At 41.6% G+C, this 26,559-nt stretch overlaps 1 protein-coding gene across 2 annotated transcripts in view; it reads right to left on the bottom strand.

Annotated features, from left to right (window-relative positions):
* Window positions 1-159: 159 nt before the first annotated feature.
* LOC146176104 (regulator of G-protein signaling 7-like) overlaps window positions 160-26,559 on the bottom strand; it is a 71,991-nt gene continuing 45,591 nt past the window's right edge. Inside the window, exons 13-17 of one of the 2 annotated variants that reach the window (XM_084582442.1) lie at window positions 26,364-26,438; window positions 25,139-25,250; window positions 23,467-23,559; window positions 18,067-18,167; window positions 160-8,338 (exon numbers count right to left, since the gene is read on the bottom strand). In XM_084582442.1, the coding sequence (XP_084438568.1) occupies window positions 18,099-18,167; window positions 23,467-23,559; window positions 25,139-25,250; window positions 26,364-26,438 (349 nt within the window). In that variant the 3' untranslated portion in view covers window positions 160-8,338; window positions 18,067-18,098. The remainder of the gene's footprint in view (window positions 8,339-18,066; window positions 18,168-23,466; window positions 23,560-25,138; window positions 25,251-26,363; window positions 26,439-26,559) is intronic. The other variant, XM_084582443.1, reaches the window with a different exon arrangement.

Here is a 26,559-nt window from a genome sequence, read left to right as displayed (position 1 = left end):
TATTGACTCACAACTTCAGCAGCCGGACTGGTTTTACATTTCACGTATGCATAACGTCAATCACATTTCAAAGGCTTCTGCGGTACCCTTCTGGAGGTGCAGCCACAAATGCTGCGTACCTCGCGATGCATAGGGTGGACAAAATAAATCACATTCATGTAGATTTAACAAACTTGCTTTAATTAACACGTATGTTACACACTAGTCTGTTCTCATAGGAAATCAAGAACACATACGCAGTCAAAAGGCAGTTTACAAACACTTCCTCTTAATTACATATATATTTTTCTCCCTTTTCCACTAAGGCCTGGTAAACTATGGTTTTTAGGTATGCATATATGTTTTTTAATGTATGTACAGTTATGTATATAAGTAACTATAATGTTGCCAGGCTTCAAAATCAAATGTGTAATGAGTGAAGCAGCCAATATCAAAAGCATACCAATTCACTATGTAAACAGAGTCCATTTCAAAACAAGAGTTGCTCTCATTTCAAATTCACCACTGCATTAACAAACATTCGTTCATCTGCGTATAGAGCTAGTGCACGTTCTGCTGAGTACCATTCGTCTGACAAAACGTTACACAGGTCAGTATTGCATTTTTCACATTGTGGAAAGTATACTTATATTCATGTATGCTAATTACAAATTTGTTTTAGACATGTCAATCAGACACAAGACAAGTGCATTTCCAAAAATGAACTACCAAAGAATAGGCTTGATAAAAACGATAAAACACATTTGAACCAAAATGTTACAAAAAAAAAAAAAAGGAAAAAACAAACAGCCACATGTCCAATGCACAATGACAATAATGAAGTCAACACTGAAACCAATGAGGTGGAATGTTCAAAAGGAGATTTACATAAATCCATATTCGTAGGCAGTGCGGCGTCAAAACTAACTTGGCCACTTTGGCTTGTGCCACCTATACATCCAACTTCCGTCTCTGACTAGACAGCACATTGTTTCATCACCCTCTCAAAGCGTGCATCACAGATTAAGCACATTCGATTCTGAAGCATATGAGCTCTCACCAGAGTCATATTAAAGTAATAATTAAAGTAATACAAAGCTCAACTAATGGCTAAAAAATGGAACAAGTTCAATTTGGTCTTCTTAACTCATGCACAGCTATAGCGAAAATTATATTAAAGGTGTAGTTGACACAAATGATGCTGTACAAACAATGCTGCATGTAACATGAAAGAAAGCCATGTAAAAATCAAACAAATAACTTAGTGCAAAATGGAATAAGCTGACAACGCCTTTTTGTAGTTTCACACAATGCGCAGGCGATAAACAAAGATGTCAGATGGAAAAAATGTTCTGAACATATATAGACTCCAGTTCAAGAGAAACTCTGTGGATTTTCACCAGTGTATAAACACAAAAAATAAACTGACTGTGCACACCAAAGTTAAGATAAAGTATGCTGAAACAATGCATGGCAAGTTTCAACTGTAACAATGATAAAACAAAAAACCATAACAAAACATATGCTCTCTGAAATTAGTGAAGCAAACCAAACAGCAAGCAACATCAAACAAAGGTATAAAGAGCTGTGTACATTTAATAAGTAAGATGAGTTGTAAGCATTCACAACAGCTCCGACATAAAACACAAGAAGAAATCGCTTACTTTTCAAAACTCCACTGAATCATGGCATCCAAGCATTTCCTGGTGCTTCTTTTATATCTGCACTCACAATATCTCCCCAGCCATACTCCCCAACGGCTTATACCCAAAATGGCCTCTTGTGACAGGTAATTCTATTTTCAGGTCTGTCGCGTTGTGTTGGCTACTGATATGCACGCGTCATTCTATATACAGGATTATGCTAGTCCTAAAACGTACTTCTGCATTGTGTTTTTTTTTTAATCTTAGGTGAACTGTTCTTCATCACTATAATTGAAGAATTCAGAAGTAAGTCAAGCCAAAGCAACGAAAGAAAGAAAAAACGACCCCAGTGCATCGTGTATATTATCATGTAGATTTTTTTTTTTGCAGGGAATGCAGACGTGAAGGTCTGCTAGTACATTGTGGTGAGGCGATTAAGTTCGTAGTCACTGCACCGACTTGCTGTTACCAAGGGTTCCACATCACCACAGGACGAAACCATACACGCGCAGAAACCAAGAACAGTAAGTGTTTCGAGGATGAGTCACGAAAAGGCTTGAATATGGAACGCGCTAGAAGTGAAAATTGAACACAATGGTTTAAGTGAGGTGCGCATTTTGGTCACATGTGCCTGCCTACAAGTGAAAGAGGAATTCCGCCTAAAAATATAACTGACAGGAGCATCACAGCAGCCAATTTCAACTTTTGGTTGTTGTTTTTTTTCACTCGTGCCTTACCTGTGAGGTTTGCTGATCATTTACACGGAAAAATGGAAATGACACCTCCTCCCATATATCATCCCACAGGGGAAAATGGCATTCCAAGCTAGGCCTGAAAGCAAGTTGTGGTTCCAACTATGTGTTGCCTCAGAGCTCTTAGCTGCTCGAGTGCATGACTTTGGTATATAGCGAATGAAAAAGAACACGCCCACTGCATTCCAGCCAACCGATTTCAGTTCAGTTTGCCACAGTAATGCTAGGTGCTGTCTCCTGTTGAAGCAAAGTGCTTGGGCCCTAAGAAATTATTTAGATAGAAAGTGAAAGCCAAGATGCACTATAGAAGCAGATAACCGCGACAGATTTCTGACACAGCTTCATTACTCTAATATGCAGTGTAATATACAAATATGTAGGTGCCAACAATTTCGCCTGAAGCAGCTATTGGATGGACTCACAGCCTATCAATAATCCAAAAGAGCCCTTTTTTCAGAATTTAAAATGACAGCATTCCCAATTGTTACCTTTCTTGATTCCTTGCAGGCCCAGTCAAACGATGGCAATAAGCGCCATGAAGAAAATGAGAATGTAGGCCACCGCAAATCTTCAGACATAATGCAGTGGTTATGTAGATGAGATTTGTGACTTGAACTGGCATCAGCTGAAATGCATATAGACTGCTTTCCAGCACAATGCAGATTTCCAAGAATTCCACTCAGTGTTAACTCCAGGTTTCGATGAGACAGCAGGGTGCTTAACTCTTATTATTGCATGGCGCCCCATAGCTCAGTGTGCCGCAGCACAAATGTCAAAAGATAGCCACGTGTGCCCCAGTTGCTAATATGGCTTCCTGGATCACAGTGAACACAAGTGACATTAAAATATCTCATTTGATACCCTAGTACAACGCTGCTGTTGCCATGCTTTCAGATGGTAAATTTTGTATTGAGCATGTAATGCAGAATGAACAGCGCGATCAATGTTTTAACTATCCTCTTAACAATTTTTCAGCCTTAGACTGCAAGCATGAGGAAGTGTTAGCAAAATAACCACCTCCACATTTTTTGCATATCAAATTAGAGAAAGCCAGAGTGAAATGCAAGGAGAGTGAAATTAGTACAACATTCCTCAAACTTTGCCGCAAAAACCGGCGGCCAAAATGACCTGTGTGCCTTTCTTCTTGTGCAGTTGTTTTAGTGGCCTTCGATCGAAAATAATCAGAATCTGGAGGAAACTGCATGCATTTGTTGCCAACAATTGGTTAGCTGGTGGCTCTAGGACCACAGCAATAATATTAAATAGTCATGAGACAATTTTTCAGATACCTCCATCAGTGCGCTCAGTAGCCTCTAGCCATAAAACCTAGTACTACCAGATTAATGGCGAGATCTGTCTCGAATGCATCCGAGGCAAGTGCCAGAGCAACATTATCTGAAGCAAATATTTCCCCCTAAATTCTCCGCCACCTATCAGAGCACATCAGAGTGATTATTTCTGATAACATTTCTGAGCATATCCCATGTACATAGCGAAAGCCTAGAGTAGTGCTAGTCAGCAAATAGTAAGCATGATGGAAAATACGTAGAAATGGGGTAAGCAAGAGACGACACATACAAGGTCCTCTATGACAGCTGCTGGCTTGCTTAAAGAAGCACGAATGGCAGCAAATGCATTATGAATGTAATCAATGACAGCACCAATGCAAAGACATAGCTGAGAAGAAGGAAAGGTACACAAAGGGGACTTGTTCTTCTTCCGTCATAGCGATTTTTTTTTTCTCTTCACCACCTTGCATCTTCGATTTCCCTGTTTGCGGAAGTTAAATTATCAGTCACAGCCCTCTATGTGTCATCTCTTTCTTGACTCGTTTCCACGCTGTGTTTCGCATCATGATATATGCTCACTGCATTTTTAAACCGGCCAAACAAGCTATGTTTCAATCATGTTGTGTGTTTACAAGCCAAAACTTTACTGCAACAGTTTTAAGATGCCCCGTAGAGTCATTTATATTTGAACAGAACAGTGCATCACCTATTATGAGGTATCCATGAGCATTATTTTATATGTGATGCACCAATATTCATTTTCAGTCAATTCGAATTTCAGGACAATACTGCACAATGCACGTGCCAGCATGGACCTCCACTTTGACAGAACTCTGCTGGCTCTTTGTTTATTATAAGCACATACTGAAGGAAAAATTCTCTAGCACGCGCAAGTTACTTAAAAGGACAAAACTACAAAACTGTGGTGAAGAAACAGGATGGACAAGATGATGACGCAGTCACAGACAAGTGTCACTCAATTTCTATGCTAAACTTGTGTTTAGACTGCAGGCAATTTATGCACCACAGGTACTTCATGAGGGGTAAGAAACAAGCCGAGCGATTTCGCTAAACAAGCTTAAGTACTCAAGGGCACAGTCATGTGAAAAAAATAAGCAAGAGCCTTCAGCACAGCACTTGGTCCTCGATATAGTAATGAATTTCAGAGGCTGCCACACAAGTTGCAAGTCTGCATAGAACACTTGCAGTCTTCACTTACTCTCAGCTCACGGATATACACTCGTGATGTTTAAGCAGGTAGCCTTTGCATTTCTTATAAAGTGGCGAACGTATGCAGTTATGAGAACAATACAACGAAAGCCACAGATGTGCGATGTTCGTTGTGTCTCCTGTACCGCGTCTCTTACTAAAGTCGTGTAACACCACGAAGTAAGGTCGATTCTGGATAATTTAAAATCAGATGTAACCAAACATTTGTTCAGTTTATGTGAAGCTGTAACTATGAAAAACGTTTTTAACACGCTTGGTGGTGACTGGCCAGCTAGAGGAAGTTGGAAAAGAACGTGTTTAAACAAACTAGATGTCCAAGCTTCACACAGCGCACCGGGGCGGCGACATCTAAAACATGCCGCCAAGATGTGGCAACTGTTTCCTGGCTTTTTTTTATTGTTTATAAAGCTTCACAAAACACGCACCGCTCTCAGATTAGCTCCTAAGCAATGTCATCAATTTTTGATCTGGAAAGGGGTTGGAGAGCTTGGATGCATGCATAGAGAAAAAAGCCCCACTGAATCGAGCTATTTTCTTTGCCTGATTGCGCACGTTAGCAATCCTGCAATACTGCAATATGGTTGGATGTAGAATATGTCGTGCTGAAATTTTGAAATGAGCCTACACCCCGATTCTGACCACACCTGCATGAGACATGGGTACTGAAGAAGCACGAGAGCCAACAAAGGCCTTGCTGAGAGGATAGCGGCAGGGAAAACCAAAACAAGATCAGCAATTTCCACTCCACTCCCAGCTCGGGTGGGTGTCTTAGCATCTTTGCTCCACTTTGAGAAAAGCATTTCACCTCTATCAATGCGAAGAAGAAAAAATGAAATTTAAAATGACTTCACTCGAAATGGCCCTTACTTTACATACTATCTTCAGCCCTGTAAAGCTCTAACAGTGATAATAAGGAATATTTGCACTGCACTTCTGTTTTGTGAACAAAGTTTCCTAAAATGAAGTAATGTAAAGAAAATTATTCATTAAGATGAAAAAAAAAAAAATCTAGTGTATAACTGGAATGAACTGACACATTAATAATTTCCGAGCATCTAGGAACAATAAAACTGCCCTAGAAATAGCCAGGTGCAGGCAATAAATCAATATAACCATTCAAGACTGCTGACAAGTATACAGCAATTCTGGCAGCTAGCACTTTGATCATGGTTTGATAAACGAGCTGGGAAAAGGCCATTTCTGCAAAATTGTAAATGATTTGTATTCACCTGCAGACATAAATAAAGAATATCCATATTTCTAGGGTCATTTCCATAAATAATACATCGGCCCTCACACAGTGAAGAAGAAAGATGTCATAATTACTAGAAGGAGTTGTGGAAGCATAGCAAAAGCACGAGTTAATGACAACTAGTTACGCATTTCTTCATCGGTGCAAACGTCAGCAAAACAAAGTGCCACAGAAGTGACAAAACTGGCTGTGCAGGTATGTGTTATCTCTGAACAAGAAAATGGGTGCCAATGATTAGCCATTGTGTCCTGCATTACACCTACACTGATGGTCTTCATTTGGAGGGACACGAAAACATCAGAATGAAGCTCTTCAAAATGACTGCACTACAAACTGTGCGATTTTGCAACTTCCAAACTGCTCTGGACATCATTCTTTTTTCTTCTTCTTTTCTTCTCTCTCTGGCGTTCAAGCTGCAGATTTGTAGGGCAGAAACTCATAACCCTTTACACCCATCACTGAACAAAGGAAGGAGTGCTATTATTTAATCTGACATGATACTAAGCACATGCATAGGTTCTGCACTTGAAACAGCCAAAGATTAAACTAAGCCTTAACAGCATTTTATAGAACAAAACAATTAACTGCTATGCCTCAGGCAACCAACAAAGACAAAATGAAAAACAGCGAGACGTCCTTCAACAGCTTAAGGAACCTCAACTGTGTGATGTAGGTACCTGTGATGTATATAATGACTAGACCGCACACTATCAATCCCAACATCTACGCTGAATTCTGAGCAAAGGACGGGGCAACCTATCGGAAGGTTTGTCATAGCATAGTAAATTTTCATTTTTTCAGTAGCAGTTGCCAAAACCACTGTTCAGATCAGCAACAACCGAAAGTAATCGCAATATAGGCAGCTGTTATAATGCTTTTTACACATTGATACTTGATGGTGATCTAAAGTGAAAGGATAATTCAGTCGTGGACGCAAGCATATACTAAATCTGCAGTGATGCAGGAGGGATGGTGCCCTCTAATTAAACACAGCCTGCATTCAATGACTATGTTTGCATTCCTAGGACAGCAATAAAATGTTCCTGTTGTCAGTTGTAAATTTCAGCCTCTTCCTCCGAGCTGATCTGCAGGAATCAAGGTTCGAGACAAGTGTTAACGTAACTGACACATGCCTGCTTTCACACACAGTGCCACAGAGTGTTACGGCCTCATTTTCCCGTGCAGTGGAAAGCGTTATTTTCATGATCACAACACTGATACTGACTGTTATCAGTGTCACCTCAAACTGACTCGCTAATGTCGTGGCTGTCATGGGTACATTGAGTTTTGCTCTTTTCACTAGTTAACTGCTCAACGGTTCAGTCCCTGTGAGCTCTGTTTCAAACTCTGAAAAACTGCTCATTTTATGGAAGTACCAGTGTGATGTAAACATTCATACCATACGCAGCCTCAACTGAGCCCTTCCCGAGGTCAACAAATTCGTGAACCATACATTTCACAAGTTGTGGCCATGACAAACGGAATGCATGCCTGCCCTGTTGACTCCGTCGCGTGTATTGCAGGCAACACTGGCAGGCTCTCTCATCACCCTCAGAATGGAAAGATATGGAAAACTCATGATGCGGGGCAATGGTAGAAACTACACAAAGGAAGGAGAAAGGCGAAGAGGGAGAGAAGAAATCAAGGATCATGCAGTCAGCTCTCCCAACGAGACGCAAAAAACCTAAGCGACCTCCTGTAACCCTCGGCGTGCATTGCCTTCACTTGTGGTCAGCGCGTCCGGAAGCAGTGCGTGCGCGCGTGCAGCGCACGAGCAGGAGGTGGCTTGCATGAACCAACTCTCTGCATACATCCAATGGCGCGTTTGCGGTTCAGCGAGTGTCTCTTTTTCGTCGGCAACGTGATGCAGAATCACCCACCACGCATAGGGACAACGGCTTGTCCCCCTCATTTTTTTTCTCTCCCCAAGGGTGCTGGCTGGTGGTGACGAGATGAAGGAAGAAATAAGGGAACCCAGTTTGATTCGTCACCGTCGCTGGCATCTCCACACAGAATCGTTGATGCGGCCTTGCAGTGAGGGATGTCACTTGTGGCAAGGTTGTTGTTGGCTGGCGGTGGTTGTTCATTGGGAGCAGAACGGCGCGGAGCAAGCAGACAAGGGGCGTTGGCTCGTTTTTCCTCTCACGATCCTATACTAAGACTGGGCAGCTTGGGTATGAACAGTCTACTTTGCTGCAAGACAGAAAGTGGAGGGGATAAGCAGGGGAGGGAGGGCGGAACAATAATGAATTAGGACTAACCACACACAAATCACAAATGGACTATGCAAGTAGTGTATGCATGGTTAGCAAGTAGTGAGGGTTGTTTACTCTGTACCTTCTTGCAAAGAAGCCCTTTTACCATACTTCTTTGCTTGCGTTAAGTTGACTACTTGACACGTCAGGGCCCGTTGAGTGGCCAAAAATAGTTTGTTCGGCACTTAATTTCTGAAGTCAAATATGTTTTCACAAATGTAATGTACACTTATCCTCCCTCGCATCTCTCTTCCTCGTCGTATCTGAGAAATGGCATCGCATCCTGCAAAACTTAGCAACTAGTGGAGAGTGTCTGTATGCATGAACTTTTTAGCCAGGGTGATGAACATTAACAGAAATGGGACTCCAAAAATAGCACTATGTTGACACATACCCTGTGATGCGGCATCTGGTGAATACCTTGCATCAACCAACCACAGTTGTAAATCCTTTGCACGCTTTTAAGTGTCAACAGCCCAAGAACCCAGTTTCCAGACTCTGCTTCATAAAAATGCTGTCCTTGTGGTAAATATGGCTGCTCAGCCGAGCTGTGCTCAATCGCTGCTTGAACTATTCACCAGAGTTCTTTCTGGCTTTAACCCGTAACAAACAACGTATGTTATGGTTGCAAATGTAGCCGAAGTAAACGGGTATACATAACAGCTTGATATCTCAGTTTGGACAGCACTGCATGCTAAGAATGAAATACATTTCCTGGGCCTTTCTACATTTGGGCAGCGCGATTGCTTCAATGTCCTTTTGAACGCACCTGTCCTCTGTGCAACCGTTCAGAGCACACTTCAGAAAACTTACAATGCAGCAGCACTTTGGGACCACTACGTACCGAATGCCGCTTCTCCACACTATGACTTTGCACCAACCATCAGCATTAGCTTCTCCAGTCTAGAACCATGGTGTGTGCAACCTACTGCAGCTCAACGGACATGAACACAGGCAGCATACGTGTGAAGCAGTGCATGCACTTCAACGAGTGTGGCAACAAGAGTGCAAAACATTGATGTGCGTGGCCATTTTTGGCCGTACCAGTCAAAGCAGACAAGGCAAATGCTGAACCAAGAGAGGAAGAATGTGCAGCCATATATCTCACCTACTACATAATAGACTTATGGCTGAAAGCAGCGGTAATCTCAAAAACACCAAGTCTTTCATCTAGTGAAGCAGTACCTAGCTACATAAATGTGACTAATATCACAAAAGTTATGCCACAATCTAGCTGCCCTAAGGCATTTTTAGTTAGGGTCACTCAAGTAATTTCCAGCAGCAGCAACTAATCAACTCAAATACAGCAGGCCCTCTTTGCAAGAAAAATCTTGTCTTCCCTGCAACGCACAGTGCTTAACATGTATAGAAAGAAAAGTCTGCAACTCTCCAACCAGTCTGTGGTGAGAGAAACCGACGTTTCGGTGCCAACTTAGTGCCTTCTTAATGTTTAAGTGGTTGGGAACAAGAAATGCGCTTTTTAAACTCCACTACCACTGCCCCTGTTGTGGGAGAGTAGTCAGCACATGAGTCACACCTGCTGTGCAGCGAACAATAGGTTAGAGTGAACGATAGTTTCGGAACATAACGATTTTGTGCAGGCAGCCGATGTAACACTTCAAGAGTCCTGCAAGATTTTTGAAACATTACGTCGACTGCCTACACAAAACCGCTACGTTCCGGACGCACGCACCCTTGCCGGATCTTTGAAGCATTACGTTGACCGCTAACACAAAATCACTACATTCTGTACACACTTAACCTATTTTTTACTCCCAACTTGTGTGACTTATACTTTTTGCTGCAGCAGTGGTAGCGACAGTGAAGTTTAAAAAGCGTATACCTTGCTCCCACCCAGTGAACCTTGAAGAAAGTGCCTAGTTGACACTGAAATGTCGGTTCCTGCCGTGAAACGTTGGTCAGTGTCGCAATCTTTTCTCTCAACATTTCCCCTGCAGATATCTGCCAAAATGTTCGCATTTCATTTCTTAGCACTGTTCTCACCCAAGCTACCCAAACTCTGCAGCAGCAGGCATGTTTTATAAAGATTGCTGAAGTGGCCCCGACAGTTTCTAGCTCATCTGGTAACATCTTATTAATAATCCTCAGAACTGGCGCACACTGCTTTCACCTCAAAAAATGAACAAAATTTGCTCTCTCATCACAGTACCTTAGCAAATGTCAGAACGCACTTTTCTTACACTAACAGTAACTGCCCTTCCCATATTTAGTCTGCAAACAATAACAAGATATGATGAGTAGGTTCGGTCATGTTTCAGTAAAACTGCTGCTGGAACACAGCTAGCAGGAAAGCAGCCCAAATATTTCGTGACAGCCAAGTGCAGCTGCCAAAAAAATTTAGACCATGCAAAAATAAAAAATAAAAACATAACAAATATGTGCAAGTTAGTAGAGTGCAACATTGTGCAAGTGGCGAGGCCATGTGCAAGAAGAAGTGGTGATCAACACATATGTGCAGAAAAGTGCAAACCGAAAGTGCTCGGCAGCCAAAGCAACAATGCTCACACTTGGTTTTTTGGCCTCCGTGAGCAGAGGTGCCAACTTGAACACTACAGCTAGGAGAAATCATTATTTTAAGATGCAAAAACTACAATGCCACAGTGATCCCTCCTTAAGGACGAAGGTTTTCAGTACTTTGATTCATTTCACTAGCCATATATATCTAATTGCACCGTGCCACACAATGGTGACAGCGGTCTACCTGTGGCTACTGTCAGCTCTGCTTGGTGAGTTGAAATTGGCGTGATTATCATCATTTCAAAGTATAAGACACTGTGTTGATACCACTAAAAGCCAGAGGATAGAAAAATGCAAAGGCCAAATTTTTGTCAGTTTTACTAATTTGAGTGCTCCATATCTTAAACTTTATGTGGTAAAGAAATATATGCCAAACACACACACTCGAAACTGTAAGAAAAATTATGAATATCAATTATGATCAAATGTGAATCATGTGATCAAACAGAGAGCTTGCATCTGTATCCATTGCAAAAAAAAAAGAAGAGATATTCAACTGAAGTGAAAAATTTAATTAAGTTGGAGTGGACTGAAAAGCCCTTAGCAAATGTCAAAACATTCTTTCTTTGCGACTTATTTCAAGAAGACAACAGTTACATTTATGTGTAAACAAAATTGTTCAAAACTAAAAATGTCCTACAGCAATGACCACAGAAAGAGCCAATGTTCCACACTGCTGTCTCCAAAAAAATGACTTATTTGAGACCTGGAAAAAAAAAAATTAGGACTATGATTAACCACCAGACTCCATTATAGAAGGCACCAAATGTGTTTTCTTTTCTTTCTGCTCCAGGATGCTTTTTCTGTAAAGTGATATGGGAAATAATACACAGCTAACCATATGATTATTCATGCCCAGGTGAATTTAGCCTATTGGTAGTTATTCCAAGAAAGGAGAATTTTAGCCCAAGTAGCTTCACCACTAGCAAAAAAAAAATGATGTCATGAGCGCTTTTTCATAATCCTTTAATGTAGTACAGACGCAAAAATTTGTTTGCATGCTCTCTTCTCTGTAATAATACATAAAGCATCAGTGCATGTACAGTACAGTCCACTGTTAAAGGGAACGGGTGATCGCGTGGCCTAAACCCTTTGCAAATCACTGCCATCAAAAACAAGTGAGAATAGGTTGCACCATGTGCATGCTCGAGAAGAGCAATTGGCCGTGCTTACTGGGAATGCATCTTATCCGGTCATTTGCCCCCGGCTCTCTCCGGAGTAATCTGCAGAGCATGGCAGATATGCAGTCTCATGTTCCCTTTAACAGTGGGCCGTACTGTACCTGACCCTGTGGTACTATTTCCCAACAACTGTTAATAACTTGAAAGTAGGGAATTAATCTTTCAGTTTAAACCAACTAATAAAGTTAAGCCAAATTCAGTTTTCAAAACTTGGTTTTAATCAAGAAAGGTCAGTGTTCTTGGCATGCAAGGCATAGCTATCTGCCTGTTGAGCTCGAGATAACCTCAAAGTTGAAAATACATTGAAAAAAGAAGGCCAGGAGTGTGACGTGATGGCGGACTTGTTACACCAGCTTAGTGCTATGTGATCTCAGGCACTGCTAAACCAGGTTTCATGCCTCTACAGGCCAGGAAGCTCTAAAAGCTAAGCAATGTTTGTTCACTGTCATCACCAACCTAGCACAGTTAGTCAGTAAAGCACAGGTTCATCATCTGCATGAAGAACCCTGGCACGAAATCGCTAAGCATCAATGAAATTAAAGTACCATATTCTGGCAGTCCTTAGAAGAAAACTTGCACTGAAGTTTTTGGTTGCCAGCTATCTTATTTATTTGCTTTACTTTCTTGATGACTGTTATGGATGTCAACGCACGAGTGCAGGTGTCATATCACTTCAGTGACAATAGAAGTTCCCTATACAAGCACAGCTCAAAGCACTATTATTTGCACATTAATTAACCGGAAAGAAACTGTCATGCTGACAAAAATGCCTGTACAGATTTTACTTTTGACCACGCAGGAGTTTCACATTACATCCCTAAAAAAAAAACCGGTGGTTCACCTGCTGAAAATAGTGCGCACCAAGAAAAATGAAATGCATTCTGAAATAAATACCGGAAAAAAAATCTGCCAAAGCCGAATTATCGAAAAAGTAAAAACTGAAGTGTCCGGCCATCACAGGCAGACAACAAGGGATAACACAAGAGACAGCATGAGGTTCTGAGTGCACATTAAACTGAATTTAACTCTCAGCAATGTGCATTCTTGTATGCACCTTATCAACGGACACAAATGCACAAAAAAAAAGCGCAGAGCACACATTAAAAATATGCACGATTCAGTAAAACTTGCGCACTCATTATTTTTTTCTGTCACTTTATACACAGCTAAAAACATCCTTTCTTTTTTGGTTAAAGCTAACAATGGATTGCTTACACAACCTCCGCTGCCTGTAAAACAAAGCCATCGAAAATGCCTTCCGCAACTCCCTACAGTGACTGCTTATGAACCTTGGAAGAACCGACGTTCTCTCTAGCAAAGGATTGCATTTGTGCCCAGCCCAATTCACTGTGAGGTTTCCAGCTAGTGCGTCAGGGAGCTGTTGTAACTATGTTCTTGCTACCTCTCATTCACGGACCTTATCCCACCTGGTACATGTAAGCCACACTGCATGACAGCAAAACTTCATACACAACCCATTAACACACTGCACTAACTTGTTCTGATAGCAGACACTGCAAAACTATTCTTTTTGTCCATCGTTTCTTTCAGAGTTGGCTTCAGCGCACAAACTTTGAATGGTTTGTGGTGCCAGAAATACCACCAATGCTTCACACCTTACTGCGACATACTTTTCTAGCCTGTGTGACAGAGCATGGCTATAGGGCATAAAAACAAATAAAAATTAAGAAAATAAAAAATATATCAAGAAATAACAAGTGTACAAGTTGAACTGAATCGTGCATGGTTTTATGCCTGCTCTGTTTTTTTTTTGTTTTTTTTTTTTGTTTTGTTTTGTTTTTCACTTTTTTGCATAACGTGCTTTTGCAACTGTTGATAACGTGCACATAAGAATGTGCACCGCTGAGAATTAAACTTAGTTGAAAGTCCGCATTTCATGCGTCGTGTCATCTCTTGCGTTCCCCCTTGCGTGTCTGTGATTTTTAGCACACTCATTCCGTTATGCCCAACCATAGCCACTTTAACGATGCTGTAAAGTCCGTGCTTTTGGATGGCAGTACGAACATTTCGGGAACACCCGGAGGTATGACCATCCAGCCACAACCACTTGGCGTTGCCATCAACGAGCCATTTAAAGATAGGCTATAGAAGCATTACAACGACTGGCTGACACTGCAAGACCACCAGCTCACACTGACCGGGTGCATCAAGCATGCTTTACTTAGCCAAATGGCAAGCTGGGTCACCGCGGCATGAAATTTCCCAGTTGAAATTCTGGCCAAATTGATTGTGCAGGCCTTCTGAAAATGCCGTTTCTCGAACGCACTAGACGGAAGAAGCCAGCGACAAAGAGGACAGCGATGTCAATGAAGCCAACAATGAGTGAGCACTAGATGTGCTACGACGAGCTTTGCAAGAATAATAAAATAAACGTTCTAGTCCCAGTCAATGCCTTTTTTCATTCGGCTTACATTCGAGTAAGCATTTTTTTTTTCTGACCTTCTGAACTTTGTAGGTCAGCCTAGAATTGAGGCCAGCCTAGATTCGAGTAAATGCTGCAACTAGCCACTTTTAAAGCATTACCAACCACTAATTGTAAATTAATTCCTTCGCTCAAGCTGTTTTGATTTCAGTTTTATCAGTTGAAAAATTGGTGGTGGTGTCAAATAAGGTGGGCATAGATCGTGTGAAGCATGAAATAAATTGCAATATGATCATTAATACATCATTCTAATTCACTCCACAGCATAAGGCAGCCTGATTCAAGAGCCACCATGACAAAAGACGATGTAATGATGATTATTTTCACTTCTTTTCATGTCACACACAACCTAGACATATTTGATTAAAGCCCTTTTTCAGTCAATGAAACCTAGACCAAAACATTGTGAGAGAAGAAGTTCAATTAAGAAGCCTTTAGTGGTCACATTGAAGCACCATGGGGTGATCCATGCATTATAAAATTTTATTCATTCCTTTAAAACAGCTCGCCAAATGATTGCAGCAGCTCTTGCGGGAAATATCACAATAAGCATTGAAACTTCCCTCGAATTTCCTGGGTGTTTAGGACATCCGCGGTATGTCGAGGAGAGTTTAAATGCCCACCCAGTAAACATGAGCCCACAGTGATCAATTACCTTTCAGATACGTATGACGTTAGGAAAGAAAATGGCTCACATGTCTCGTGGCAACTCGCCATACAAATCTTGGCACACTTCAAACGATAGACATTTTGTGACAAGCGGGTGACTAAACGTGCTTCACAAATGGGGCGCAAATGGTGCGAGCTATGCCACAATGGTCTATTGAGATAAGTCAAACAGATGTGAATGGCAATGAAAATGACAAGGTAAACCAATGAACTACAAGAAACCAAACTCGGTGCAGAAATGTTCACAGCACCTCGTTTTACAAGAGCGCACTAGCGCATCTTGAGAGCAAGTCAATATGACCTGTCATTGCAGAAACATTTTTCTTGATACAAACAAGTCTTTCGAAGAGACTGACAGCAGGCCATGTCTGCAAGGTTGCACATACCGAGCGTCGAACAATCCAACAAATGTGCGCCATGCAGATTTTATCATTTTTACGCTAGAACACCTCACTCATAAAAAGGAAAAAGTTTGAGATATGTTTCGATGATTAATATAGGGAGTGTGTGAGGGGTGTTCTAGTGTAAAGAGGGAAAACATGTAAGCTTAGTGCATCAACAACACTGATAAAAGCGAGTGGCTGGAATTGCAAGCGCAAAGCAACATGCTCATGCCATTAGGGACCGATCAATAAGGCAGACAATGCCAAAGTGGGCCAAACAATCCACCCGCAGCAGTTCGCTTTGTGTCTGCCACTGTTTGCACTTGTGAATGTAGTGCATAGAGCAACAGTATAATACACAATGTAAATTACTGGCAACAGTCCGCATGAATGGCCCCGCCGCAGTGGCGCATTGGTTACAGCGCTCGGCTGCTGTGCCCAAGGATGCAGAATCGAATCCTGGCTGCGGCAGCCGCGTTTCGATGGAAACCCCACAAACCATACCAAACCTACACATGAATGGGTAATTTGTAGCAAAACGAGAAACAAAGAAATATTGGAATGCTATCTGCTTCGAAACTAAAAGCCAAACATGAACATAAAATGTCTGCATCTGCTATCTGCTACAACTCCTATCTGTATAGATCACAGCTAGAAATCTAATACAGTAACAGATGTGCACTTTCTAAGTATGTGCGAATTTGGAGAATTTTGAACCTAGGTCCTGGGAATCTGGCAGGTACGCAACATTGCACAACCATAACAGCAATCCCACACAGTCAGCATCAAACTTTGACAGCGTGCACCACTTTTGTCTATTTAACTTTATCGTCACCCTCTTGAAAAGGCCACACAATCGGCTGGCCCGAACTGCTGCAGAGGAATTGTTTGTCGCCCGCAGTTAGAAAAGCAAAGAGCAGAATATTCGTCGTAAGAGTTCTTTCGAATACAGAGCAGCCCATGAGCACAAGGCATGCAAAAACCACACACAGCAGCTGTCCAAATGCAAAGCAGCCATTTAAAAAGAAGAGAGAAACAAGCAGTTGCACTGCATTTTTTTGTATTTCCAAAAAAAAACTGATAAGCAAAATTCACTTGAACACTTGACGATATCACCATAATCAAAAAAATATATCAACGAACCTCACGTACAAACCCTCCTTGCTTAGAAATGTTAAATTTTTTTCTGCCCGAGCACTGAACTTTCGTTCCACAGTGGCCAAGTGGACATTCTTTGTCACACTTCACTGTGTTTATTTGAATGCCTTGGTTTTATAAGTTTTATCCTATACAGTTCAATAAATTAATGTTCAGCTCGTCTCAAGCAAATGTTGATGCCTTTAGCAGAATGTGTTACCTTTAGAATAATGCATATTTTACAAAAGCAGTTTTTTTACTGAGCTATTTTATTTTACTGCCTTCATTCTCCTGTCCTATGGTGTTCATTCAAACTTATTTGTCGTGAATGCGTATGGGCAAATACATGTTAAAATTCAAGTTGATGAACTGCACGTGCAAGGCATTAAGGCATTAAAACATTTTAATGGAATGCTGGATGCCTGGTACAGGGCCTTAGTCACATGTGGTATGTTGGAAAACTGTACGACAGTTATTTGTTTTCCAATAATTGCATGTTGTGATGTAAATTGATGTGATTAGCTGATAGGACTGATCTGACCACTGTCTTCACAAGTACCAAAGTAAAAGTGCATTATGCAGGGATAAGCTGAATAGAAATCTGCTGTAAAATTTGCTGAATAATCAAAGCAGTCCGCAAGAAAAGAGTATTTCAGACAGAATCAACTACCTAACCTAGGTTACTGCCACAGTACAGATAAGATCCGACCAGGCAATGAAACTCTACTGGATGTCCTGAACATCCACAGGACATCCAATGGAGTTTCAGGGCCCATTGGTATAGAGTTAGTCTGACTCCTGCCAACTTGCTGCTTATGCTTTTGAAGGCGAAATCTAAACATGACTGCACTACCATTCCTCGAAGCTTAATTGGCAACTGAGGGTTGTATGCATAGGTGGAGCTGGTTGAAAGCCCTAACCGGATGTTCTGGCACATGAAGAACAAGCGTAGCCACTTTGTGCAAATGAGTCATTTAGCACCTACGATGTGGATCCACGGATAAGGCATAGATATATAAAGATAACAATTTAGGCATCACTGACAGGCAGCGGCCTCTCTGGAAGGCAAGTGCAGAAGAGACAGAGCTTACCTTAACCCTCTAGTGCGGCACAGATAAGAGATCTGCACACAGATAACAGCAGTAACAGAATGCCCTGACAGGGCTGCAAAGCAAACCTGGCAAGAAGTGTAATACAGAGGGCCTGTCACTGGCAATAGGGGCAGCCTAGAAGCCATGGCTTTACCAGAGAGGGCAACTTACAGAGGTAAATAGAGAGAAAGAGAGATAAGATAATGAGAGAGAGAGGCACGCACGCATGCGCAAGGCAGCCACGGCGGCAGGCAAGCTAGGAGGATGCACCCGGGTCCTTCTTGGCCGTGAACGATATCACAGAGCGGAGCCCCTTCACGGAGGTCTGCGAGAACGGGGGCAGGTTTAATGGCTGCGTACCCAGTTTCGTTGCTGCGTCGCCGGAAGGAAACACCACTGGTTTCCCTCCCCCATCCTCCACTGCTCTTTTTTTTTTTGTTTGCTGTGCTTTCGAGTGAGCCGCTGTGCATCCCCTCAAACCACTGTGCACCACTACAGCGCGTCTACTCTACTCTACTTTGCACCTAATCTACTTCTCTACAGCATTCAGCTGACATCTAGCATCTTGCAGCAGGCTGCTACAAGGAAAAGTAGGGGCAAATGTTAGGCCGAAGCAGACATTTTCAGCAGAACGCAGTAATCGGGGAACAAACAAAGCCACTAGAGCTTGGCTCGTCATCCAATTCTGACCATTGTTTCAAGGCAGTAGCCTTTCCTGGCTCATGAGTGGCATCCGAAGAAATGTGTTAAACAAGACAGATGCATACAGTAGCCACATAACATGCCAACATTGGCTCGATTGGTTGAAATATCTAAACATTGGTTAATCAATAGCCAGAAGCCACATAAGCCAATCCAGAAAGGTCGTAAATCAATCTAGAAGCCCAGAATCCAATCCCATAGCTACATAACAAGCCTGCATTAACTAAATTGGCTAAGTATATAAACATTGAAAAGTATTTTAAAAACAAGGTAAAGAAAAAACAAAAATAAAGAGAAATAAAATAAAATAAAAATATAACAAAAATTTTAAAAATGTGAAAAAGATAAATGAAGAAAGGCTTTTGCCAGTGGAATCCTGTAACCTTTTTTTTTTGTTGTCTGCAAAGCTAAAGGTTAGCAAAAGCAGCAGTAGAAGCTAGTTGCTTGTTCATGCTCCTTGAAACAGCATGAAAGACATGGGCAAAGCATGATGTGCGTCCCTTTGCAGCTTCGTCCGCGCAGGAGCAATGCTACGAAATTCATAGTGAGGTCGTGCAGGAAGAATTAAGTTTCTGGCAGGCATAACGCCGTTCTGGCTTCGGCGCAGCCAAATTTCGGTATGGCCACCAATTTTGGGGGGTGGCAGCTGCTTACCCTCACCACCCATTATCACTGCCACTGCATCTGCGTCCTTTGTGCTGTTTGAAGAAACAAAAGTTCACATTCAGTGCTCTCAGAATTAGGCAAGTTAATCAGTTTCAAGAGCAATCAATCATCAACTATTCTAGGTAATCAGTCAATAAATCTAGAAAGCTATTAGACGCTGATTGAGATGATGGCAAAAGCGATATGTAAACATGCATATTATAAGCAGTGTACATTCCAACGGAACACTGAAATTTGAAGTTATCAGCATCACAGACTGCTTCCTTGGGCATTTGTACTAAGCGTTACAGAAAAAATAAAACTGTGCAATATAATAAACTTTATAGCTTTATTCCTGATGAAAAAAGTAATTCACCTTTCTGAATTTAAAATTTACTGTTCAAGAATAGAAAACTTGGGTTCACTGCTGATGTTCTTCAGCGTGCCTCAGGTGTCACTGCAATGCTGAAAATGCTGTTTCGTACCCACCATATGCTCTAAGAACTAAGAGGCCAGGCAGAAGGGTTTTGCTATCTACCACAGGAGAAAAAGATATGATAATACAGCTAAAGAAGAAGGTAACCGTTAGATTCAGCCCAGACTCGGCATTAAATAAAATGCACTGTTTCACCGTTCTGACTCTCTCACACATTAACATCTCACTCAGTCGGACTTCTAGTATACTCAGCAATAAAAAAATGGTCTAGTGTGCTTGAGCACACAACTACGTACCTGAGAAAAAAAAAAGGCTTCCAGCTCAAAAAAAAAGGAGGCTATCACAGCAAAAACGTACGGGTGAACACACGCACGCACACAAAGACAAATGTGCACAGGAACACAGAGGGCATCCCAAATGAAACCGACAGCGGTCTAACTACTCTCTACGGCCACACCAACTACAAATACTGGGATGAGCACCGAGTACACAAGTTCTACAGGGCAGGGGGTTTGGGAGCTATAACAAAGACAGCACACTGCTCTACCAGGGTTTTGCACTGAGCAGGCTGATGCAGCGACTGACACTCTGAAAGCAAACTCTGCACAATGACACAGGAAGCTGCGGTTAAGGCAGCTGGAAGACTGTAAAATACTCAATTTGCGAGCTGAATCGTTTATAAACTCCATTATACCGAGTTATTCGTTTAACCGTTTACAGATTCTTTATTTTGAAGCCTGCAATGGGTATATTGGTGCAGTCTGTGCAAATGGACTCTACGGCGAGATGGATGTTATGTCACTGACAGAGATAACAATTACGTTCTCATTCAACTAAAATTAACGGGTATTTTTTTTACTTTTTATTTTAACAAGCAAATATATTGAGAAGGTCACCAAGGTTGAAGGTGACCCCAGTTTTTTAAATTTCCTTAATCAGCAAAGTACTAGTTCAAAACAATGAACACCAAAGATGAGTATTTAAAAGCTCACTAAGTTGGTTTTCCCACACTGCATGCTTATAAAATGACTACATTGTGCATAGACTTCTACAACACTAGATACACAAAGAATGCCTGTATCTGATACATAAGAAATGAGGGCGATACCATTTTATAAATATGCATTTCAGAAAGCTCCCCTAATGAGCTTTCAAATGCGCTTTCATGGCATTCTACATTCAGAACCACACTGCCAACTGAGCAAATTTAAAGAAGGGACTCACCCTTAATGTTGACAGCCTTCAGTTTCTCAACATCATTAATTGTCCCATAAAATAAAGAATCACAAGTTTATTTTAGTTAATTAATTGTGTAATCATTAATCTTTACCATGTCCATGATGTCTGCAGTGACACATCTATCGCAGGTTTTAAAATAAAAAATCTGCAAATGTTTTTAAGAAAATCACCCAGTATACGTTCGAGCCCACACATAACAAATGCTTAGCTCTAAAAAAAAAAGAATCGTGGGCAGAAACCTGCACACAAGTAGTAGCGCTTTCAAATAGTATGGCAAAAGCCATAACTACTACAGGTTATGCTGTAATAGGAAACACTGTAAAACACAACAAAACACAATTGCAAATCAATTTGAAGCAATTAAATTCCATTCATCGTTCCAATTCTCTTTCCGAGAGCTGGCCCTTTTTAACCGGGATATCACTGCATGTGTTCAAGCTCAACGCACACTCTACAGCTGCACACACTTCGTCCGCAGATGCCTGTTGGAGCGTTACTCCTACCACATTGTGAGCATGTCGGCTACAACCACCTACGCAAATTACACTCACAAACCTGTCTTTTTAAACAAACTGCACCTACTGTGTCCATACTGGGACAAAAATCATTTAATATATAGTTCAAAATAATTTTTCAACACAAACTTTTTGCCAGATTTCTGGCGCTATTCAGCAATGTTGACTAATGATGAATGCCTGGACATGATGCTAGCATCAGGCATGAAGGCTAAGCTCATTATGAGTGCACTCAACTGTACACAATTAAGAAATACGCTGTCAACTTTACACACTACTCAAAAGCACAAGGAACGCTTAAGCATTTTCCTGCAGAGAAAATGCATGCATAAGGCAAGCTATAGAGATTTTCTGTTCGGCAGTTATCGAGATGCTTATTTTTCTGCAGCCAGGCAATAAACAAGCACCGAGGAGACCTTAAAATGTGCTATGCATTTCTTTTGACGACTGGTAATACGTAAAACTAAAGAGCTAAAAACACAAACTCAGCCATAAAGCTGGGCATTCATTGATGATAAAAGTTATCAGTTAAATTAAATCAACTTTATTACACATTATGGGAGTCACTTAAGCTCTGCCTGGGTATGACGTGATAGCGTAAGCTATCAGCTCCCACATAAAGCCCACTTTAGCCAAGCAGTATGAACGTGCCTGTGTGGCGTAGGGGTATACGTCAATGCAAGGGTCCTGGCAGGCTGATTGTGATATCACCTTCCCATACGAAAGGAGAAGCTCGAGTTGGCAGCGTCTGCCAAATCTAATGTCAGGCAACCCTACGTCCAGTTAGTGCTAGGCCATGCCAGCTGGTGGACGGCCGCTGATGCTAGATTTTCGGTGAATGGCCCCGTTCACGTTAAAATTCCATAAGGCTCGAGTCAATTCCATCTGGTAAGTGGCAACCAATATCAAAAAAACTGAAATAAACTGCGCAAGAAAGGTGGCCACAAAGGTGCACAGTGCAACTTCAACAATCGACAACATCACTCACAAAACACAACACAGGGTCTTTCAACACCAGTGCATTGTGCATGTGTCACAAGCCGCACAGGTCACAAGCAAGTGACACTTCGAATGGAAGTTGGAAGCGAAATGACCCTGCATTAAGGCGGGGCCAAGCCATTTGTCTTGGTGCTTTTATGTCAATGGAGTTTTTCAAAACTACCACGAGAGAAAAAAGGCACCACCATCTATCTGTGCGAGTTTCTTCGATCCTCCAAACGTATGCCAAGAGGTAAACGCTTCATATTTGCTTTGGCTAGCGTTAAACTGCAAGCATGGATTCGGCTGCAAAATCAAAGCTGTGCCAATGGGGTGTAGAACAGATCACATCCTTCCAGAAGAATGTTTTTCGCTTCTTTAGTGATTTTAATGGAAATGAACGTTTGGTAAATTAGCAAACCGTTGCCTGTAGGCCTGTCTCAAGAAAGGTCACACTGTTATGAGTAAATACACTCTGCTGAATACCAGGCACGTTAAATAAGTGGAGTCCACTTTCTGACACTCCTGCACGTAGCCGTGGTGGATGAATAACCACAGTGCTGTTTTTTTTCCCTCAGATAATTTTGAAAAACTGCGATATCTGGCCTGCTGTGACACTCTACACTTCAGGCACAGCATTGTCTCTCACACAACTTGAGAGGCTTAAAATGTTTCGATAAAATACAACAAGCAGACAATAACAGCATTAGGTGTTTTCATTTAACAAATGCAGTGTGGAACTATTTATGGCTTTCTTCTAGACAGACAGTGCCTGCTGGTTAATTAGAACTGCCACTGATCGACAAAGCTTCCAAAACTATAGCAAGCACAATCTGTAAAGAATTCATTAATAGCTCTAAAGTTTCGCTATAAAAAAAGTACATGAAAGAATTAAATCAATTTCATTACATCCTGTACAGCAGTTTGTAACCTTATAACAAGCTCGCACTATGAAAGAATCATGGCTTTTGACACTAGCAAAAATGATGCACTAATGTTTATTCAAAGGTATGTATAAGTATTATAACAAAACGGTTTAAGTCCCAAAGTACAAAATGGAGCAATTCCGTCCCACGTTTTTTTCACTAAACAGGCGCACGTGCACTCACCTTCTTCTTAGTGCCGTTAGCATAGTCTGTGTACATGGTGGAATTACAGTACCGCCTATAGCTGTCATTCCTCATCACGAAGTAGACGTGCCACTGGGAAGTCCACAGGTCGGAGCATGGGCAGCAGGGAGAGAGCAAGGTGATAAATCATGAGGCGAAAGGTCAGCCCACTCGTGTCGCACACACAGTACAAACAGCCCCGGCTGGCTCTCCTTAGACTGGATTGTGCCCTTTCCAACCTCACAGTCAAGACCTTCCCACTGAGCGAGCATTGAAACTTCACCAGACATCCTGTGGATGTCCTAAAACCCCTAAAACGCCAGCAGAACGAAGTTTTAATGCCCATTGGGTTTGGTTCCACATATGGTGGTCCACAGTAGAAATCTTCGTATCTGGAATTTCTAGCAGCAAAAATTTGAACAAGGAGTAAATGGGAGAAATGCCTTGGTTTACTGAGCAACATTTCGGCAGTGGTTAGCTCGGATGCGTTAATAAGAGATCTTTGTTTTGTACTGAATGCAGTTGGGATGACAATGAATATAGTTACGCTACCTATTTTCAAGGAAGATAATTTGGCGCTACAGCTAAGCTTTACCTTAAAGGGCATAATGTGACAGCATTAATGGTTCCCATTTGCCGACTCTCCTTGCAGATCACGTACATGAACTTTGCTGCTTACCTAATCACTAATCCTATAATTCGTTCCACCATTACATCATACATACTCCTCAATGTATACAGCCTTGTGTGAAAGCCCATCAAGCATAGATATGAAGCCCCACTTTGACCAATCTGTATAAATGGCCTGGGAGTAGTGTGCCTGACACAGAAAGCAAAGATCCTGGAAGATCAATTCTGATCTGAACCTCCCGTATGAAAGGAGAGGCCCAAGTTGGCAGCTCTGCCAAATAAGACATGGCGTATGGTTACGAGACTTCAGGAAAAATCCTAAGACCAATGAGTGCCCGGCCAAGCCAGTCATGCAACAACAGCCACCTCCCAGAGCCATGCCAATGATTTTTCTCTCACAATGCCAATCTTGCCTACAAGACGTCAGACTTGCTAGAGAATGGCGCCTTTAACGCTGTAGTGTTACAATAAGTCATCAGGCAGAGGCTTTCTCTCACCTCTTGTCCAAATTTGCACTTGGTTCAGTAGTGAGGCACATCATAGCCCATATTATGAGGCCCAAATGCTCATGATGCACAGGGACCAGCACTGTTTAGTTGGGATTTGTAACTCAGAAGGAAAAATTACTATAACTTTAGAGTCAGCTATGTGATTACTCTTGCTGTGGGCATAGTGGTTCTGAATTATTTGAGAATCCATACATTGTGCCGTATCAGTCACTGAAGCCGTTATAAATTTTCCAAAAAGCAGCAAAGAAATCTCAAGGAATAGCAAGGCATCACCTAGCAAGCAAATGTGTCGTTTCTTCATCTAATCTTCACTGACTTGTACAGACCAACAGCTCTCCCATTCTCAAATGCAGCAGATAGACAATGATGCAGTGGAAAAGTGCATGATGGAAAAACAGCAGTGACGTGCCTCTAGTGAGCAATTCACTGCAGTGCTTGGTTTTTCAAAAACTAAAGATTTAAGTGAGTTTACAAAAGGAAAATCCCACAGCAAATTAGGATATATCCAGGGCAAATTAAGTGTCAGCACTCACGGCAGCTTCGTCGAACGTCCACCGGTCAGGATTCTGCATGTTCACCTTGGTGATCTCAAAACTTCTAGAGTCGATGTTGATGGGACAGTTGGCGTCGGGCGCCAGGTACTCACTGCAAGAGCATGGGAGTAAATGCCATTGCGGATGCATCATATAGGCAACATCACCACCAACTGTTTCGCAGCAGTCCGTAGAAATGACTGCACTGACTTCAGCAGACCGTTCTGCTATGCTAGACAATCAAAAAGCCAGTTAAACAAACACATTTTAGGAATGATGCCAACTCAAACAGAAATCAACGGAGCTAATTCAAATTGATCTGGGTCCGAGCTAGTTGGTTCATCTCAAAGGTAGAACTACAGTGTAACAGAGAAACACGCACAAACAAAAACACATTTTGTTGCCTTCCTTGTACATGTTTTCCTTTTAGGCTGTAGTTCCACCTAATTCAGATGCTGTAAAGCAAGGGTTATATATGTTTCAAACACATAGGGCTGAGGTGGCTTCTTCAAAAGGGTTTAACCCATCTGTCATGTGACCAGTGACGACAGTGAGTTGCTTGGCCTTGCTATGTGATGACGTCACTTCACACAAGCCTCAACCATGACGCTTTGAAAGTGAGAGTGTGCTGGGTATTGTTTGGTTAACAGCTAACTCTGTACGAAGTTTTTACAAGTAGGCATACTAAATTTAAGGTCTCCAGGGTATACTATCAAGTGGCTTGACAAACAGGGATATCACTGCTTAATTAAATGCATCACAACTTAATAAAAGTAACATTCTACAGCACTAAAGAGACACAAACACAAAGATAGACAAAGGAAAACAATGGACAGGACAGGCACTGTCCTGTTCATTGCCTGTGTGAGTGTGGGTCTCTCTTTGGCGTTGTAATTTGTCACCTTTATTATGAATCAATTAGCCCAGCAACTGGTTTTGTTAGACCCCATTATGATTGACAAAAAGCCATCCTCAAAGCTGAAAAAAAGTAAAAACCGTTTTCAGCAGTCTGTTTAATCAGAATATGATTTTTTTTCGAAACAGAATTACAATGCTGCGCTGGTGGTCACTGTGTTGACCAAATAATGCAACATAAGCACACTTGGCAATGCACCACTAAAGCTTTCACATACTCTCAACATAACATGCACAACTTTTTATGACATATTTTATGCCTGATGAGTGCAAGGCAATGAAAAGCAAGTACTAAATCTGTCGAACTTACTTCCATATCTCTTGTACTTTGATGGGGACATCTTTCAGATGTATTTGTTTCAGCTCTTGCACAGCCTCCCAGAACCTGGTACGTGCAGAGATGGCAAGAATAACATTGACAATGACTTTAGTGCATTTACTTGAATATTATTGATATACTAATAATAAATTTATCAGAAGCTATATCTCAATCATGTTATAACTGA

This window comes from Amblyomma maculatum, chromosome 10, assembly GCF_055883805.1.
Source record: "Amblyomma maculatum isolate TAMU_Amacu chromosome 10, ASM5588380v1, whole genome shotgun sequence".
NCBI lineage: Eukaryota > Metazoa > Arthropoda > Arachnida > Ixodida > Ixodidae > Amblyomma > Amblyomma maculatum.
Note: the sequence above shows the minus strand (reverse complement) of the source record. Positions and strands in the feature narration are given on the sequence as shown.